Genomic DNA, 20,980 nt, shown 5'->3' on the forward strand with positions numbered 1-20,980 from the left:
TGGGAGGTGACTGGTTTGTCTGGCTATGGCCCCAGGTGGCATCAGGCTGCCTCTCTCTATAAACCCAGTGTCTTTCTGGATTCTTCTTTCATCCCATCCATTCGTTCTGCACAGCAGAGAAACACAAATAAGGTGAAGTGTTTGCTAAAAGATAAGGCGAGTAATAGCTGACTATCAGTTCTGATACAGCGAATAAAACCATAAACACAAGCTGCCATGTTGTTCGACATTTTCCCTTCGCAATGATGAGAAGGATGGCCTCGAGTAATGTCAGGAGGTGGAGATGATCTCCTCAAATTACGTCTTTCTTTTGCTGTACCCCGGGGGGGCTCTCCTTCCCTTCCTCCTCTGCACGTTAAAAAAGACAAAGCCTGAGTCATTTGGCAATGCATTTGCCATTGGTTTGCGTGGTAGAAGTTGAGCCGGAGCACCTGTCAGAGGTGTGGGGCCCATCTGTACAGTAACAAGCAGCTTAGTCCCATGCCTGCAGCAAGAGGTGGAGCTGGCACCGTCTGGCTTGGGTTACTGCCCTCCTGGGAGAAAGCATGCATGTGTGTTGAGGGTTATAGCATGACTAGTTCATGTTAGCTCATTAGAAGCATGAGGAAATGCAAGTATGAGTGTGGGGGGAGGGGGGGGGGTTTACAGGTGCATCCTCTTTGTACTTTGTATTTGTTTATGCACATGCTTCGTTAATTTGTGGCCCGCGTGCCTGAGGGATCATAATGATTTAATGTCTATAAAGGAGGAGAGTTGTGTAGTTACGACGGGCTGAGAGGTTTACGAGAGTTATAAGCACAGCTGCATCCTGCATGTAGACAAATATGGCCGAGCCAAAGGTCTAAAGAATGAGAACTGTGTGGCATGGGTGTGAGCAATACAGGAACACTTACATTAGTTTATGGGGTTTCAGCAGTAATCTCTGTTGCCAAAGCAATTCAAAACATTAAAATAACTTCGAGTTGAAAAATGCCTGGCATTCAACACTGATGTTTACTTAAACTGCAGATTTGCTTATTAATGTCTAAACTGAATGTCTCCAAATTTAGAAATAGCAATTAAGATGTCACAGAAACATATTAAAAGCTTAAAACCATGTTTGCCTCTTTTTTTCCCCTCAGTAACCCAATGTTTTCCGTTGGGAGTACAATCGTGTATAACCCATTTCCCACCATGATCTGGTCTGTAAAGATTAAATATGTAGCCGCATCATCAAACATTTAACGCTCACACTGCTACAAATCAGATTCCCAACTGTGTGTGTGCCGAGTTTGGGGGGAGAGCGCCTCACGTGCATGTCTTGATCCTAAGTTGATGTGAGTGTGCTGCTTGCATGCTAGAGTAATTCATAAAAAGTTGGGCAGAGTTGCAGGCAGACGAGCGTGCATATTTTTAAACTGAGTGTTAATTGTTAAATCAAGGAAACAGTGTTTTCTTATGGTGTGGTTGAATACGTCTATCCCTGTTTGTTTCCCTGCATAGCGGAGGCTGTGAATCTCCTCGGCACTGGGTAAAGTGGGCTAAGTTTACTGGGGCAGAAAATCCTGGAGCATGACTCAATCCAGTGCCTTCATACAACCAGGCCCTAAAATATGCCTCTGTCGCATTCTGTCTGCTCAGTGCATCCAAGACACACACATACTCTGTGGCGAGTGGCTTGTGTATAGAACAAGCAAGACAGCGGCTCCAACCAAGGGAGAAAAGGTGTAAGGTGCGTATTATTCTTGTGAATGGCTTCTGATCCCCTCGCATATCAGAAGTTCTTTTCATTTTCTCCTCTGATCTTTCAAAGGATATTTTCTGCGGTCTGAGTGTGAATGGGTCCCTTTAAAATCCAAGGTGACTTTCACTGCAGAATGACATAAGATAGTAGCGTGCACCTGCCTCACTCTTCACAGGTATTTCTAGAAATGCTGCACACACACACACACACACAAATGCACACAGTCTCACAGACAGACACAGAGCCATTCCCTGCATTGTGGAATGACAGATTTGGGTTGCGGAATGACACAGCAAAATTCTCATTACTAACAGCGATGAAGTGAATGATTTAGCAGAATCCTTTGCATCTGCGCTGCCTGTCGTTTATAACCCAGAGAAAAAGAGACAAACTGTCAGCAAAGATAAAAAGACAAAAACATTTGCATCATGTAAAAATTTCTGCTAGAGCTTTAATCAGAGAGAAAACGCATCACGCAATGACATTTAACTGGCCAGTCAAACCATATGCGGTCACCACAACAGGCATGCGAGCTTGTAAAGTGCAGTGCTTGGACTTAAATGCCTTCCCGTCCAATGTTAAAGCTGGCAGTAAACTCTTTCGACAGTTAGGTGGAGACAGGTGCTTAAGAGGCTTTATCAGCATGTCTGGAATAGGTGGCCCTACTATTTTTGAATGCTTGTATGTATACAAACCTCAACTGACTTGGAAGGCTGCCAGGAGTTTGATTAGCACATATCCCTATTTTGCACACCTGGTGGACATCATGATCAATCAGGCTCACACAGGCGCACGCTCTGTACTCTCGCCTAAAATTAGATTTAAAGAGAAAAACTGTCCTCGGAGCTTTGAGTGTGAAGAAGAATCAGAGAGTCTTGTTAAAGGCCCATTTTGTGATGCACAATCTGAACTGCTGCCACTCTGGTGCTCTTTCTGATTATGGGATTAGTGGGACGGTCAGCTTTCAGGAGGAAACTGATGGTTGCAAAAAATAATAAACATCTCACTGTTCCAGCTTGATTCATATTAAAGTACAGCATACACTGCAGCTTTTTAGCTAAAGGGGGTGACAAAGCATATAACGGTTAAATATAGTTCAATATGCTTGTTGAAGTAGCTAGTATTTAATTCTACTTTTATATATATGTATATGAATACATATGGTAGTCTTTGTGTATCTGTGCATATGATAATCGACGCAAAGCAGTCTTACATTAAACCTTTGTCAGTCGCATGCCAATATGTTCGAGTATGCACATTTATTAGTGCCTGTGAGTTTGCAGTTGTGCATGAGGGAACATAATTGGTTTATCCAAAGAGGTGAGGAGATATTCAGCTCTCTGTGAGTCACCTGTTGTAAAAACATTGCACAGAGGATTCATTCCACTGTCTTCATTTATGTTCCCTTAGACACACAGTCTAGATTATACCGAGAAATCTGGGTTTTAACCCTGCTCGTGCCAAGAAGGAGTCACACCGGGACATGCTGTCCTGCGTTGTCTCTCAGTTGGGGGTTAAGCTCTTCTCTAATTATAAATGCTAGGCTAGGCTACCTGCCGCTATCTCTACACTCCTCTTGGCATTCGGACTCCATGAGCTGCCTGCCTCGCAAGTCTTAATGGTCATATACTATCAATCTTCACCACGCTAGCGGATATTTATAATTCATGCAGCATGCAGATGAAAATTAGAGTGATATTTCTAAGTTATTATGGGTGTTACATATTCACAGCAGTCAGCATTAGGAGCTTCAGGAAGGCGGGATGACCTCCTGAGGGCAACAAAGGACTGATGGATGTGCACTCTTTAACACCCAGTTGTGTGTATTATGGGGTCTGAATGTGTCCTTATATGTGTGTTTATGCTAAACCTCTCTGTCTGGTTTCCTTTTCATTCTTTCCCAGCCCTATTTGTTACTGTTCCCCACCCCTTCCCCTAGACTTCATTTGCAGGGACGTAACAACATCAAATCACAGTGCAAAACTGTGAGTTGCACCCCAGTCCTCTGGACTGCAGAGTTGAATGTGAGGACTGATGAGTTCATGAGTTCATGATGACCTCACACCCAAGAGAGTTTAGAGAGCATAGGCCATTGGCATTCTGGGAGTGCATGGATTAGGAAAATAGGGCAGGACGAGGACGAAAAATTTTTTTAGAGGGATGTCTGTGACACCCAGTGAGAGATGAAGTAATTGGAACAGTTAGAAAACGGTTAATTGTGGAGTCAAAAGATGGAGACGATGATGGATGTGACCATCAGCTTAAACAATGCAGGGACATTAATTAATTATTATGTCTGAAACTGGTTGCTTAATTAGTCCTTTGGCTTATTTCCGGACTTTTGTGTTGTTACTATGATCTTCTGCAGCTTCCTGTTGTAGCCTGAATTCTGATAGTAAATGCAGAAAGTCTTCCTCTGTGCACTCACATCCTGTTTGTTGGTCCGGCCCAGCTAAACTCATTTCAGTCTGATCCGGCCTTTCTGTTTTTTCTCTTTCTTGTTAATGAACACAGAATAGTGGTGGTGGGGGGTACATTCCACCGGCTCCCGCCAGAAAAACAGAAGCAACCACTCTCCAAGGAGTGTCCCACCAACATCCTCTGTCTCCCCGCTTCCCCTCGCTTCTGCTCTCCTTCCCCTCTTACTGAATTACTGCCCCCTCGGCTATGCACCCTTATTCTCCCCCTCCCGCCTCCAGTCTCCCCCACATACCCTGCCTTCTACAACCCCCCCCCCCCCCCCCACCCCCGCCCCACCCCTGCTGCAACTGTTACATAAGCTTCCAGTCATAGATCCAGGCCATATCGCTCTTGTTTTCCCCCTTGTGTGTCTATGAGAGCCTCAGCATCCAAGGCCAACCCTTAATGAGGCTACCACAAAGGCCCATTGATGAGAGGCCCAGTGTGAGAGAGGATGACCCCAGCCAAGAGCACCCAGAACTGTGCATCAGCTGCCCCAGGCTCTCCCTCCGCACAAAGACGCCCACTGTGGACAGAGACCTGAAAAGGCGCCGAGAACAAGAAGGGGAGAGAGAAATGTGAAAAGAGGGTAGAGATAACTCAAACAACTTGGAAAATGTTAGAGCGATATTAAAAAAGTCAGACATATGACTTTGTCACAAAATAGTTGCCTCTCTGAGTGTCAGTTCTCCCATCAAGCCGTACGCCTCCTCTATGCATCCTAGCAAGAACAGTGAGACCACCCTCTGCCCTCCCTCTGCCAGGGAGTTGTCAGTGTCTTCATTTCTCTCATGGATCATAACTTAGATGTGAAGAGGAGATTTGGGAGCCAAACTTGCTGGAGATAGTCTTGTTTGTTACAGCTGGCCATTTGGGAATCTTGCAGTGGATGGAGAATAAAAGTGAATTGTTGAAAAGTTAAGTTGGACTGTTACTGGCACAACTCCTTGGAAGAATTGGATATTATATAGCTGATATGGCTTTATTACTTTCTTTAAGTTATTTATGAGGATTAATCCCATGAGCGAACTGAATAAAAGAGAGAAAGAGAATTTTTCTTAAGTACTTAGTAGAAAAATTACTTCTTTTTTTGTTGCCGTGGTTGTTGATCAGTTGAACGATGACTCTTTCTGCACGACTCGAGGACTTAGAGGTGACCTTGGAACACATGCTTATGGACGTTTTCGTAAGTTTCTCCACAGTTTCTCTTGCTCAACATTGTTTTAACATCTCTTTAAAAAATGCTTTAATATACCCATCTTCTCTGTGTTTTATATGGGTGACCTCTCCAGCACATAATTTCAGCTGGAGATGGGGGCTGACATATGTTCATGCAACATTCCAGATGCTCTGTTCTTAATTGGTGCTGAAAACACATGCTTATTAACCATCAAATTCTCTGCTTAGGGAGAATTATGGAATAAATTGGCTGACCAGGAATATAACCTGAACTGCTTGGCCTAATATGTGAGTCAACATAAGGTTAGCCCAGGGACTTAAAACTTTGGAAATTTTAACTCAGCGTATGAGGAGCTTTTGTCCAACCAACTCGAAAGTATTAAATGTAGGCAGTGGGCTTACTTTCTGTGGTCTGCATCCTTCATATTTATCTCTCGATAGCTATAAATCTTTTGATTAGCAATGAACGAAATCTCCAAGTAAAGGAATTGGGAATCGAGAATGAGGAAATGGGGGATGAAAGAGGAATGAGAAGTAGATGGAAAGTCTGATGGATGTGATAGGCGTGTTTCTGTCGCTTGTGACGCTTGGATAGAGGTAGATTACTCAGATCCCTGTGGTTGCTAAAGCATTTTGGGCTGCTAGAACTGCATCCCACACAGACATTTAGATACAAAAACACATGCAGCTTACATGGTCTACCTCAGCACACACACACACACAGACACACTTTGTAAATGTGACATCAGAATCCCTGGTTGCTTTGATCTGCCGGCTGCTGTAATGAGTTTGGTCGTTAAGCTGCTGTTTCCCTTTAACATTGTTTACAGGCACAGGCATCTGTTCAAGGAACTGTAATCTGTCTTCCCTGAGATATATATTCAGTGAGCACTATCAGCATTCAATCCGCTGCCACAGGGCTTCAGTGTCACTGAAATATGCTGGGATTTTTTTTTTGCATGCGCGGATCCATCAAACTACTTTGGAGATTTGGTCATTTTCTTTCTGTATATCCAAAGGATGATTTATGACCATGGCAATAAAGATTACTGTTTATGGCCAGAGCAACATTTGGATTATTCATGCACCGCATGTGGGACGGAAAAATTGGAGTAAGGAAAATGCTTCCTTCCTCTACATTTCCTCTCAACATCCTAATTAGAACGCTTTTTTATTTATTTCTCTAATTGCTGGAAGAGGGTGGAAAACAGAGGGTTATCTGGCCACTTTGCATACTTAAATGAGAAATATTCAAATCGTGTGCACACATTCCAGACTGCTGGCTAGACGTATGCGCATATGGCAATGCATGCATACACAAACACTCACAACATGCAGACGTGAGCTACGCAGAAGCCTATTTCAGTGAACCATCAAGTAAGGGAAGGGGGAATTAAGGACTTATATTGGAAGACTTACCAGCAGTAGATGGTGTTATGGATCAGGCCTGTGATATTGTATATAGTCGTCCTTGTTGTAAAGTGTGTATTCAATAAGTCTGACTGTGTGTATGTGTGAATTAGGACAGTTAAGCTCAGAGACCAGGATCGTTATAGGAAAATTAAGGATCATTAGAATAATGACAGCAGTTCTCCATCCTCTGCTAGAAAAAGACCTCCAGAGCCCTATCTATGCTGCTCACTGGCTTAGAGCAGCAGTGAAGTGCGCAGCTATATTCAAGGGCTCACTGCTATTTTCATTAGCACAGCTGCACATATGAATGATTTAGGGAAGCTGAGAGGATCCGAGGCAATGAACTTCCTTCACAGCCTCTTTTACTACTAGAAAAGGAGGTCACTATTTTGTTGCCACATTCGCTCGCAGGAAGCTGGATATTTCGGGTCAGCAAAGTTGTTGTTTTTTTTTTTAATTCAACACTGTTAAAATAAGCTCACACATGTGTGCTCCTTTGAAATTTAATGAACCAGTAATGTGATCTGTATCTGCTGATTGGATTTTTTTCTTGTTGCTATGAAATACTGGTTTCTGGCATCATATCATCTCACGCCAGAGCTGTTGTGCATTGTGCTGCTGAGCTATGAGGAGAGGAGAAGACACACAGACAGGGAGGCATGGCAACTCCTCTTGCAGAGGATGCCTCGCAATCTAGCACAAAGGCTGACTGTCACATCAGCAACTGAGGCAGCGTGATTAAAAATGCATTCAATCCCTGTGTAGTTTAATTGAATCTCCTCCTTGTGCACCCCACAAACACCTCCCAATCATCTCTTCCAACATCACATCTATGATACAGCCTGCAGGCGGTACTAATCCTTCCATCTCCTACTCTTCCTTAGTCCTACATCTCTTCTCGTCTCCCCCATCCCCCGGTTTCTTCCAAAGGAGAAAGACCTCAGCTGGATGGGTTTGCTTCCATCACAGCTGTAATGCACTGCTCTGCTTTTTTTTTTTTTTTTCGTCTCCATCGTCTCCTCTGCTTCCAGCAGCCATAAAGTACTGGTTTATATCTTTGGGAGAGCTATTTGGTCACAAAGGGCCTGTGGTCTCTGAGAGCATTCACTCCGCCAGGAGCACAAACACTGTGACGTACCGATACCAAGCGCTTCCTTGTCACAATGAGAGTTTTGCTACGGAATTATACAACATGCGTGTCTACAGTACATGCATACAAAAAGCCTCTTTATTAGCAAACTATTCTCTTTTGACTGTACTGCTGCAGATGTGTTGATTCAAACATTGGCTATTGACTGAGTGTATTATGTGAGAGTATTCTGTTATGTAATGGGTGTGTTCTCTGACCAGTTCTCTGACCATTGACAAAATTGTTCAGCTAGTGCGAGCTGACCTCTTTCCCCTTTCTGTTTGCACCTCGTCACTCACTCTCCCGTTTGCTCCCAAGCAATCAATTGTCCTTTAATCTGAAATATTTTGATCTCGATATTGATTGAGATGTGACTTAAGTATCTTTCTTATTAACAAAAAAAAAAAATCCTGCAAGAAGAACAAAACCAGCATGTGTCAGTCGATCTCTCATTGTTATTTGAGTCCGTCTTTCTCTACACTGTCTGCATCCTGCAGCCCCAAGCCCATTTGTTACTACTGGAGATATAAATATTTAAAAGCTGGACAAAAAGAAGAAGAAGTAAATAATGCCTTGTGCGGGGCTATTTGCAGTTGCAGAATCAGGGGATTGACTCAAAATAAACTACAGTCCCTATTCATGTTAATGGAACAAAAGAAAAAAAAACTATGTCCCCCAGTGCAGCAATGGCTCATTGTTGTGTTTTGATAGCTTTTGGGCAACAACAGCTGAGAGAAATAAGCAATATCAGAGTTTGGTTATACTAATATTTGATAGCAGAATCAATTTGTTTTTATTTATGGGGGTCTTGTATGATTTACTGAGTGGAAAATATTTACAAGAATGGAGAAACTTCTTTTTTTGAAAGATATTATTCAAATTTCTTTTGAAAAAGAAGTTTGAAAAGTATAGTAATATAGTCAGTTTCTGCAATCAGATGTATCTCATTTACTTGCCTCATTAGTCTTTGGCAGCAGGATCATTCAAACAGAATTAAATAAATAAATTTAATAAAAACAACCACAAAATTATCATAAACTCGATCCCATTTTATGTGCAGACGGATCAAACCGATGAGCCATTATCATTCATCCTTCAATTTCCATCATGGTTCAGATTCGGATGTCAGCTGGCCCAGCACACGCTCAGGGCTTCCAGCACACTCGGGTGAATAATTCAGAAGCTTTGAATGCTTTTCTCTGAGGCATATTGCACATCTAGCACCACATTCAAATGTGTTTTTGCCCTGCTAATAGACTGCTGATTGGCCCATTGGAATGATATATTGTAATTCTGTTAAGACATAGATGGCTGGATAATAGCAGTGTATTTGTGGACTGCACTTGGACAAAGATTTTATTAAAGGCCACATTTATCTTCTGTGTTCCTAAGGCTAGAAAGACAGCCTGACTGCAGTGCTTTGGTGCCAACGCTTTGAACAATAATATTACGGAACAACACCTAAGCAGGTTTGCAGTTTGCACGCACACTCTCGCGCACACACACACACACACACACATACAGACAGGTTGAGCAGATGTGTGCTGAGCGACACAGTTTGACCAGGACAACCTGTCCTAGCGTTGCACCAAATCTCTCTGAAACACAAATATGCCCCAGTTTTTACTGTGACTCATATAAAACAATCTCACAGGCGATCCATTACCTTTCTTAGCATGTAATGGTGTTTCCCGGGTTCTCTTACACAGACACTGCTGAGAAGATGGTAATTGAAGTGGATGCTTCCCTGTGGAGAAGTCATTATGATTGGTTCTGGCCTGATGAAGGGTGGGGAGGCCCCACATTCTGCTCATCTCACTCTCAGGAGATGCAAGGCTGGCATACATGTAGAAGCGCAGATGAAAGCACACAGTGAGCAGCGAATCGAGTTACGCTATCAGGGTGGTACTGTTTAGCTATACAATCGTTTATCTGTTTTGCCTGCGATGATGCTGTAACTCAACCCTTTGTAATTTGTGGTGTCTTGAAACGTAAACAGTCAATCCCCCTCCATTCCGCTTGGGACGGGGAGTCGGTCCAACTAGAGGGCATTTCCATAAACACATACTCCCACACACATACACACGCACACAGACGCACAAACATACAGAGTTGAGGAGCAGGACCATAGGGATGAGTCAGACAGCCGTGGGCAGAGACTGGCTGGGTTATCAGGGTAAATTAATGCATCACAATGCCGGGAGTCTAGCATTGGAGAACCATCGCTTCTTATGGTTGCAACTACGAACAAAGACTAAGCAGACACGCACAAAAAAAGAACAGCAGAAATAAAACCCAGACAATCCAGCTGCTTTGTTTCCCTCATTAGCGTCTCTCAGGCGTAGATTTTCTTTTCTTTTTCTTCCTCTCTCTGCAGTTTTTTTTTTCTTTTTTTGCAAATGTATTAATAGCTGATGGTTCACTTTGAGGACAGCGGGTGCTTGTGAAGCAAAGCTTGTCAGAATCTCCTAGCTTTTTCCTACAAATTTATGTTTTTGCTCTTTATCATGTACACAGGTTTATATTTCATGTATTTTGTTACCGAGCGCAAATCCCGTTTGCTTTACTTTTTTATGTGCTTTATGTGCTTGTTGACTGAAATGGGTCATTGTGCAAGCAGCCCGAGGCATCAAGAATAGTAGCATGTTGTTTTTACTTGCCTTTATTTTTTTCTCCCTCCTGTCAAGAAGAGGGCTTATCACCTTTGTGGATTTGAGGAGTTTATTGCACATTTCAAGCAAAAAATAAATAAATAAAGAAGCAAATAAAAAAAGAAGAGAACAAAGGATCGCAAACCAAACTTTAAGTGCTCTATTAGAAGGGTGCATTTTCATCTCACTGTCAAGGGGATGTACAGTACAGGATTTTGTGCATTGTCTCCCCAATCAGCAGCAGAGCTTGAACTATGTCATCACGATGTGAATTAATGTCAAGGAAGCACACCACACAGAGTACCAGTCATATTGCAGAGAGGGAGAGAGAAATGAACCAAGTCATTTTGGTTCCTTATCTGTTAGACCTGGATGTCTGCACACCAAGTTTAAAAATAGCCCTCTGATATTTCTCATGTAGGCCACAGTCACTCACACACCGATGGAGGCCAGGGTGATGAATAAATAATGCTTTCTGGGGATTACCACTGCAGATGATTTCCTCCTGTATGCTTGGCTCTTGGCTTTAACACAATGTGTGGGGTATTTTTGTGTGTGTGTTTGTGTGTGTGTGACATATATAGTCTCGTGTAACGAAAGCTGTCAGAGATCCTCAATTAAAGAAATGATATGGGAGAAGGAAGAAGTTGGTTAGTTTGCTCATTTTAATCACTTTACTCTAAATTTTTGCTCTGTGATCCAGCATCAGTTCACCTCTTGACTGGGATGACCAAGCTAAATCTTACAGGTTTATATTTCCAGTGTTACTGGTTAGCAATGGTTACCTTGCCTTCTCGAGATGTGCGCAGCTGTGCATGTGTGCATGGATATGTGCATACCTAACAGCTTTGCATATGTGAGCGCGTGTCGATTCACTTTATTTAATCAGCTGACAGCTTAGTATTGATGTGCCGGAGTAAAAAAAGAGCACAGGAGTGAGTGATGATGTAGATATGACAAGGTGCAGCAGTAACTCTTGATTCCAATAGCTTTAATGGACATGTAAAGACCACAATGGTGGATACAGAGGACTGACTCAGCTGAATGAAGCCGCAGCTAGTCGCAGATCTCTACGGCTGCGGTTTTACCATGATAAAAGGTCTCCGCAAAGGCCAGATCGATACTCCAAACTGTCCACTGCTGTCACAGCTTTGTGGAAAAAACTCTGGCCAATTGCCACAGTTGCCCCCATATAGGCAAAGAACCGAGTGATAATATGATCAATATCTGCATGCATGAGCAACATGCATGCTGGTCTGTGAGGATGCATGCTAGTGAGTGTGTATGTATTCTTCCTTTGTGTTCTATTCCAGACAGTGCAGGGAGAGAAAGCTGGGATGTGGGATTTCGAAGATAATCTCCCTACCAGATGGCAAAACATCCCATATTCCTTTTGAGGTTCCCCACGTGATTCCCTGTAAGGGCTGTGTGGGTGGTGGGGGTATATATGCTCACACACAATAATTATTGAGTCATGTGACACAAGTGCGTATGCTAATAAGAGCTGTAACGTCACATTAATCCAGTGACCTGGTTAAGCCCCTGACTGAAGGAAGTGAGTATGTGAGGAAGGGAGGGGAAGCTGCCAAAGCTGGAGAGGGGAGAAGAGAGGAGAGACAAAGCACACTCCCTCTCCCTCCCATACACTCTTACACACTCATTCACCTCATGAGCGGCAGAGCGGAGTGTAACTGTGTGGAGCAGAATGGGAAGCCTTTTAACACAGAGGGAAACAGAAGCAGAGAGAGGCACATAGGACCCGTGTGGGACTTCTACAGCTACGCTCACATCACACTCTTCCTTCCCTCTAACACCGCCACGCGCAAGCTCGCGTGAACTACGGCTGTCAGGCTGGACGGGACAGCGAGGACACCCACTTCACACTCTCACACACATGCTCTCACACCCACAGACACGCGCACTCTGGAGCGTACTATGGTGGTTCAGGGAGCGGTGACGCCCGGGAGAACCCGCCGGCTGATGCTTAAGCTGCCGGTGGGGACTCTTCGAAGGAACAGTGCAGAGAGGGTAAGAGACAAGCTTCCCTCAGTTAACCTCTTTCACTTTTATCCCTCCTTCTTTGACTTTATGTCTGTTTGACAGTATTTTTTTAAGCATCTTTGTGTGTGTAAGTGGGATTTAAAAAAGGTTCTTGACTAATCCAAAGGACTATATTAGATTTGAGTTGGTGAAAGGCAAGTCAAGAGCAAAGCTTTTAATCTCTACAGTGGACAATAGTTCTCTGTGTTTCTCGTCCTGCCAGTCTGAGTCTGTCAATCTTTGTAGTTCTCAGCCCGTCTCTGTCACCGCTAATGCATTCGGCCGTCCTCGGCTTCAAGGTTACAGGGAAGTCTCACAGTGGGAGTGCAGCTCGTTTGCCTGTCACTGTCAGTGCAATTAAACTCGAGAGATGGGCTTTTACCAAGCAAAGCTTCAACTTCAGCCCAGTTTAAAGCGCTGAATCCTGTGCTGTCCCAGATCGTTTTGTTTTTTTCTTTAAACAGTACAGTTCAGCTCATCTGCAAGGCACCAGAAGCTTGTGTTTACGTGTTTGTGTGCGCGGTGGGTGGAGATTGGTGACTGGAGATAATAGTTCCCAGCTACATGGAATGTGTTGTGCAAAGTTAACCCTTGTGTCAGTTGTAAAGACACGCTGTAACTTGCCATGTAATTCATGTCTTTTGGTGCTCAGCAAAGTTGTTTACTCCTAATTGTCATGTTTCTTTAAGAAATTAAAAAAAAAAGGTTTGCAGCTGTGCTTTCATTCTGTGATGGGTGTCAGCGTTCTTTCATGCAGTGAATGCACTGGTATTAAGTGAATCACACTTAAGTACAGTGTGTGTTCAGGTGACGTGCGAACCGAAGATATAGAGCTTCCAGATTTGCATTCCAACAATCACAATCTGCTTGCATGATGATACTGAAAGGAATTTCATCTTTCTTTTCAGATCTCAGTCTACTCACTCGCTATGAGGTGACTTTGGTCTCATAAATGTGCCTCTTTGAGTGGCTGGGACTCCTAAATGCCACGAGGCCTTTGGAGAATCGCCACTTTCTTTGTGGTTCTTGCTTTCACTGAGCAGAGGATATACACCAGCACACGCAAGAAAACACATGCTGTGCACATGCTATCATAAATTAGATGGAAAAGCTTTCGTTTTTATGAGCCTAAATATACACACCACCGCTGCATCATCACAGTACATAAAATGCAACCTGGTTTCTTTGTTGATGATAAGCTATACAGTTGAAGTGAAAGAGATCAGAGGCAGGAGCATGTCAGACACTATATTATAGCTATGATGCATTCAAGTTATCATCTTAAGACTCAGTTTGTGTTATTATGTGTTATTAATGCTGGTATTTAAGCTCCTGGGTGGATCGCTTCTGTCTGAATCTATCTGGCATTCGTAACAGTCCTTGATTGAAGGAAATTGAATATTCACTGCCCTTTTCAGAAATGTAATTGCTGCTTGATGATTGGCTGGAGCCACTAACAGACACCCTCGCTCAAATCACCTTAATTAACGGAGAAAAGCAGATTTTCACACACAATCTCTCTTGATTGAATTCCATTTATCTTCCTCCCATTTTTTTTCCTTAACACCAGCTGTGAGCAGACAGACTGAAGAGGGATTACTTGTTGTGGTTTACATAAACTCGGTCACATTTTTGTACTGCCGCACCGGAAAAAATCACTGGCTTGATGTGGGAGGCGGTGACTGCGTCACTTTTTATGAAAAATAGTAATGAGTCAAACAAAACAGGTAACACAGCGTTTAATATGTCAACAAAAATTATTTTAAATCACCAGACTGTCTGAGTAATTTATCTGTTAAGTGATGACAGGTGAACAAGCCGGTTTCTATGCGCGACGCTCTGTAAATGTTGACTGTCTGTTGGTTAATGACTTTTCCTCTCTCCGTGGTCTTACTGAGCCACTGAAATGATTTCACTTCTATTCACAGCTGCAGCTATGTCCTGCTCTGACTTGTCATGTTAGACAACTCATTCTACTCCATCTGTATCTTATACAACTACGTAAGATGGCTAGAGGGCTAAGAGAAAGAAATCTGCTTATAAGTATGTATATATGACCTGACTAAGCAAGTGAAAGGTTCTAGTGGAAATTTTATTACTGACAGCTTAAATATAGCTAAAGCATTTTACATACTTGGAACCTAGTTTTTCCATGTCCTTCAGCGTCTCCCATTTAAAAAGCACACGTTAATGGGTATGGATCCCCACTGGCTATACACTTTGCTCCAAACCATTCGGGAACTTACTTGAAATATATTTTAAAGCTTGATCCAAAAGGTGCGTTTTCACTTGCAAATTGCAGAGTGAAAACACACCTTTTCATCTGTGCCCTGTCACTAATCTAATGCAGATGAATCGTGTCACGTCACGTCTGCATCAGTAGCTTGTGATGGACGAGTGGCTAATTAGCTATCTTTGTTCCCAGTCAGTATCTATGACATATTAAAAAACAAAAAAAACATGCCTTGTTAACTGGACTTGATTGTGTTTCGGGTTTTTTCCATTTGTGTTACACGTTTTCTGCATCTTGTTGTCTGTCACATGCGATTGTTGCTTACAGGTCTTTTATATATGACGTCATCCTTCTTCTGCCTCTGTGCATTAGTGTGAAAATGGGACAGAAGTACTTATGGTATTGACACCATGATGTTGTGGTGAGAAATTGCACAGTTGGTGTTGACAGCTTTAAAAAACAGCTTCTTTGAGGGGATATTTTTCAGTTTAGATTACCTCTGTGAGCTGGCTGAATTAGGAGTATCTTCCTGCCTTTGTTATCTTGCTATCATGTAAAGCTGCTCAGCTTTTATCTGTGAAATTAAGAACAAAGCCAAACCCAAACAAACAAAGAGGAGAGAGGGAGGACTGGCGGTTGTGCCTGTGCAAGTGTTTGTGTGCAATTTCTGATTTTAGGAGATTGAATCGGTCTCCGGGGAAACATGTTGTTGTCGGGAACACTGCAGGGGAGTGAGGGCATGAAGGTGGGAGGGGGGGATCGCTGTCAAAGAAGGAGAAGTTCACACAAACACATATACACATGTTCAGAACAAACATTCATGAGCTAAACAGGAATCCAAACAGACAATAACTTGACAGCAGTTACCATTACAGGGCTGAAAGCTAGAAGCAGCCATGCAAGACTTAAGGCAGGAATACTAATCGATCCTTGTTACCTTTAAACATCCTGTCTGGACCAATCACAGAGAAGGTCAGGGCTGGATTCTGGCATTCTTGCTTCTCTTACTTGTTTCCCATCAGACTGATCTAATTGCCGGGACATTAGAGTCAGAATTCATTCAAGGACTTGAATAGTTGACATGGAAACCAAAGGGAAACACAACACCCAAAATATCTGTAATTTGTTTATCATTTCTCTGCGTGTTTGCTAAAAAGTCTGACTTTTGAGCTTTTTGCCCCTACAGCTCTCCTTTCCTTTGCTACAGTATTGATTTCCTGAGATCCCAACATGCCCCCAGGACTGTAGGTGAGAGAGCGGTGGTCAGTCAGTCCAATTAAAGAGACAAAGAGAAGGAGAAAGAGGCGAGAAAAAAAGAAAGAGGTGGGGATAACTAGAGCTAAAGGTTCGTGACGGCCCCTCTTGCACCACACCCTGCTCGGCATGAAAGGGGACCCCCTTTTCTCCCCAAGGCAGCTCAGAATGAAGAATGTTATTGAGCCACTGAAGAAAGGGGGGTTGAACGGGAGACTCCCACCCTCTTCTCCACCCTGTTTCTTTCATTACTCTGGGCTATGATTTTTTTTTTTCATGTCTTTTATTGCCTGTCCAAAATCAACCCGCAGATAGACACATGGCGCAGCTGCATACAAGTTCAAAGTAAATCTGTACAGATCAAACAAGAGATGATCGCCTATGACTGTGAGTGAAGGCTGAGGACAGTAAGGCTGCTGATGATATGCTTTCTCTATGGAGACAGTCTGCTAGCGGGGTAGCTATGGTGAAAGTGGAGTCTTGTGTCCTTTGCCAAAACATTTCCAGTAGATGGATGGGATGTGTGTGTGTGTGTGTGTGTGTGTGTGTGTGTGTGTGTGTGTGTGTGTGTGTGTGTGTGTGTGTGTCAGTCGGTCTAACTATGTGTTCCCATCATCTGCCACATGCATGCAGAGCTCAGTAAGATTTCTTCATTATATCTGCTTCTCTATTCACAGAAATGACAATCATCTCAAGACAGAGAGAGTGGGGAAAAATTCAATTCAGGTTTATTTTTGTATTTTTTGTTACCTCAGGTCCTTTTTTACACCGAAAGATAAAGACATTTAACTGATATAGGAAGAAACACAATAATGTTCTTTAGGCAAGCACCGAAGAAAGACAAAGATGATCATGGGCTGATGGGACAAAACTCCATCTCCCACAAAACAGGATGTGGAGACCCCTGAAATGTTCCTTAAATATCCCAGCACAATCTGTGCCCTTTGTTAGACAGAGATAACACGTCTCAGTGAGAACCGAGGCATGTCTGTGACTCACTCATATGAAGGGGTTTATTCATAGTTTGCATGTGTGTGTGAGTCTGTGTGTGAATCATTGTACGGCATATTAAGAAATCTAGAGAGTTGAGGGGGGACAGGCATTTTCTTAAAGTGGCAGACTTTTTTTGGCAGTTGTTTGAATTGTGTGTGTGTGTGTGTGTGTGTGTGTGTGTGTGTGTGTGTGTGTGTGTGGGCGTGTGGGCGTGTGGGAGTAGCAAAGAGAGATGGAGCAGGAAAGGGTTAGAAAGCAGGAGAGAGTGGCAGGCTCTTGGTTTCCCGTGGGTGTGCTGCAGTAACATAGTAATCCTCATTAATATTTATCTGCCAGGCAAAGTGGAGACAATGATTAGCTTGAGAGAGATAGGTAGAAAGAGCGAGAGTGTATATGTGCGTGCATGTGCGTGAACACCCTTTAATGCATGTGTGTACAGTATTTAGAGCATATAACACATGAACTAGGTCAACTTCTATACTTAAGAGAGTATAAAAGTCCCAATACTTCAAAGGCTTATGTCATGTCATCACTGGGTGTTTTTCATTGCACAAATGCTCAGTAAACAATATTTTTATTTAATTTATTCCAAACACCCACAGGACTAGTGAAACTAAAGCTCACAGCATGCACTCTTTCACTCTCACAGACGCAGACATATAGAAGCTCATTGCATTCATCCGTCTCTCGGGCCAGATTACTTTATGTTATTGATTTTTCTGCTTGCACCTCTAATGTGATCACATTAAGCAAGACTGATCAGAATTGAATTCCTGGTTGGGTCTATATGGATGTGTCACTTACGAGCTCTGTTGCAATGACATCGATCTGTGTGTCTTTGTATGTTGGAAAAAAAAAAGAAAAATCCAAAGCAATCTAGACCCATGCAAGTCACGTGTCGGGTTCAGTGTTGCATAAAGTGTTTCAACGTGTCAGTGTCAGGTGCACTTTTTGCTCTCCGGCGCACAGCTCGTTTAAGGTATTTGTCTGCCAGAGAGCCTCAGCTGAGAATCTGCTTGTGAATTTATAGTTTTGGTGACCCATTTCCCTCCACTCCTCTCTCTTTCACTCGCTCTTTCTGCCTTGCCTCCACTCTAGTGTAACACGCCTGAGTGGAAAATCAGAGAGCAGAAGGAAGACTGAGAGATATGAGAGACGAGAGATGAAAGAGGCCAAAAGAGATGGAGAAACAGGAGAAAGTAAAGAGGCCAGACATGTATACATGAGGAGCAGACAGATGATTTCCCCGTGTCTTATGTAGATTTTCTCACTAGTTAACTGTCAATTCAATTTGTCCATCACGGTTCTGAATGTAAAAAAAGTCTCTTTTCCACTCCGTCTTCTTACTTCGTGGATAGCCGCCCAGCTGACACTGTTGGCCGTGTCTGTTTACATCACAGTGGCTGTCTGACCTTTCCCAGGATTCAGCAGGACACAGCAAACACATGGAATCATGGGAACAGCGCACACTCATACCCAGCCTCCCTCTTCTCTCCTCGCCGAAACAAATATTTACACCCCCTTGTAAGTTACGGTCACTGTGAGATGAGCGTCTCCAGTCAGTTTGGAAAATTCACACTGCACAAATACCACACATTCCTCATGAGTTTCTCAAGACACCACTGAGAGGACAACGTCAAACCCTGAGATAGAAGTATGGGAAATGATTGCTGTGGAAGCAGAGGTATTCTGGAGCTTATGGTTGGTGTAAATGTAAGCTGATTCTTAGAAGTTTACTTATGTTATGTTCTGAACCCGATGTACACCACAACAGCCTCCCACTCATATGTTTGTGGTTCCTTTAAGTCATACAATAATTTGTATGCACACAAAGTCTCACACACAAGCACACTATCTCAGCAGTACAGAAATGACCCTCGCATCAATAAGCCTCGCAATGAATCAGAGCGGGCTACGAAAGGCCATTTAATCCCCCCCCCACATACACACAGTCAGATTGGTGGTTTGGTAGAAAAGGCAAAGAATTACTGTACTGTACAGAGTTATTGAATTTTTATATCGATCAAGTCTCTGAGGACAGACTGTGACGAAAGTAGGAAAAATGAAAGCATTTGGCTGTACAAAACCAGCAGACGTTATTTTTAAATAGCACAACTGCCATAAATAAAATTCTCTGTAACCAGTCGTGATCTGCAGGAGGCAAAAAAAATGTGTGTGTTTGATTTTAGAGTTACTTTAACATTTCTATCAGACGTAACATAGTGAGCATTTCTCATACAAGCTGTAGTGTTTTAGTAGTGCTGTTAAGCCAGAATTTATAACAGACTGGCAAGGATTTACATACAGGCGCTGCTTGCTTGGCAGAGATTATATATGGGGTTTGTATTGCCTCCATGTGGCCATTTTTGCAAATGGATGTATGCAAGCAAGTGTAAGATTCATTGTGGATTTCTGACTCAAATAAACAACTTAGTTTGACGTAATGAATTATATTCAGTCTTTTTTTTTTGACAAGATAATGAGTTGGCGAAGACTAGCAGACGGTTGGAGCAGGCATCATTTTTCTTTTTTCAAAGCTTAGATAGGTCAGACCAGGATACTCCAGCCTGGGAAAACTGGCTTGGGGGAAAAATATGTCCTTTTTTAAAAACATTCTGGCAAAAATCCAAGTGACCAGATGTCAGTGTTACTGTGATTCATTCTACTGTATCGTGCTTGCAGTTATGCTTGTATATAATGTGTGCCAGTCTTCTTTTCCTTCAAAAACATACACTTAGTGTTCAGTCTGAACAGGTGTTTGAAAGGAATGGACTTACCACAGAAACATACCTCTTTCCTTGAAAACCGAGACAGTGAGAGAGAAAGTGAGAGGACTGGTTTCCCTCAGTGTGTGCTGCAGTATTCGAGTGCATATCGCTTTAAAAACAACCTCCAGTCGGGTAGACTAAGAGACCGGCTGCATTTCCTAAGTGGGAATGTTTGTGTTTGTGACGCTGAGAGCAACGGACAGAGGGTGCTTTGCTTCAGTGGGAAGAAAAGGGACAGGAAGAGAGGAGGACCAGGAGAGAAGGAGTCAGCAGGGAACACTAGCTGTGTGGGACTGGGGCAGAAGGACTAGCAGGGTTTGACCTTGAGGAGGCATCACTCCAGTGAATCCCAGAGAAGCAAGTGGCCCTAGAGGGACAAGAGAGGAGACAGACACTGGGGTTAACCTGTCTCTCTCAGGCTTACCTCTACAAATGACTCATGTATTATCTACTGGATCTAAGTGGCATCAAGAGGACAATAAAGGCTAATCATACCATCTCATTGCCACTACCTGTGGATGTCCCTTTGATATAAACTCACATTGCTGTGTATTCGTCTGGTGGCAAAGTAGTTAGTTAGGGATGGAGGCTGTCTTGTTGGGTTTAGATGAGGTGGTCTGTACTCGACAGGGCTTGCTATGGACTCTCACCTCCACAGCCATCCGGCGGATTCGCGTGCATGCCAGGAACCTTCCTGGGCCTCTGCATCTATTGCACACACACAGGTGTGTTTCAAGGCCGCTTTATCAGGTAGGATTCACCTCCAATACACATAAAACGTAAACATTTAAAAAAGAAAGAAAGAAAAAGAAAGAAAGAAAGAAAGAAAGAAAAAAAGAAAGAAAGAAAGAAAGAAAGAAAGAAAGAAAGAAAGAAAGAAAGAAAGAAAAATATATATCAGATAGATTTCTATGCACAATCATCTCAGTAAGCATTTTGCACTACATTTTATCCCAAATAATTGTGCACCTGTTAAGACATACTTGCGTTTACATGCTGCCCTCCCGTGTAATAAGGAGCTGTTATTAATGAAGGATTCTGCACTTGTGCGTCAAGGGCTTGAGGCAGAAGAAGAAAGACAAGTAGGGAACAGATGATGTACTCTAGGGCCAGGTATGTCCTGACAAAGGCTGGAGC

The 20,980-nt window shown here is 43.0% G+C and overlaps 1 protein-coding gene across 11 annotated transcripts in view; it reads left to right on the plus strand.

Annotated features, from left to right (window-relative positions):
* Positions 1–20,980, plus strand: part of frmd4a (FERM domain containing 4A) — a 92,330-nt gene that overhangs the window by 23,950 nt on the left and 47,400 nt on the right. For 3 of the 11 annotated variants that reach the window (XM_082539880.1, XM_082539881.1, XM_082539879.1), the window contains exon 1: positions 19,663–20,593. The exons of 2 other annotated variants lie outside the window; for them this stretch is intronic. In XM_082539880.1, coding sequence (XP_082396006.1) covers positions 20,426–20,593 — 168 coding nt within the window. In that variant the 5' untranslated portion in view covers positions 19,663–20,425. Of the gene's footprint in view, positions 1–4,929; positions 5,370–12,148; positions 12,584–19,661; positions 20,594–20,980 lie in introns of those variants that run through there. 6 more of the 11 variants (XM_082539884.1, XM_082539883.1, XM_082539875.1 and 3 more) reach the window with 4 other exon arrangements.

The sequence above is a fragment of the Aulonocara stuartgranti genome, assembly GCF_965226115.1.
Source record: "Aulonocara stuartgranti genome assembly, chromosome: 7".
NCBI classification, from domain to species: domain Eukaryota; kingdom Metazoa; phylum Chordata; class Actinopteri; order Cichliformes; family Cichlidae; genus Aulonocara; species Aulonocara stuartgranti.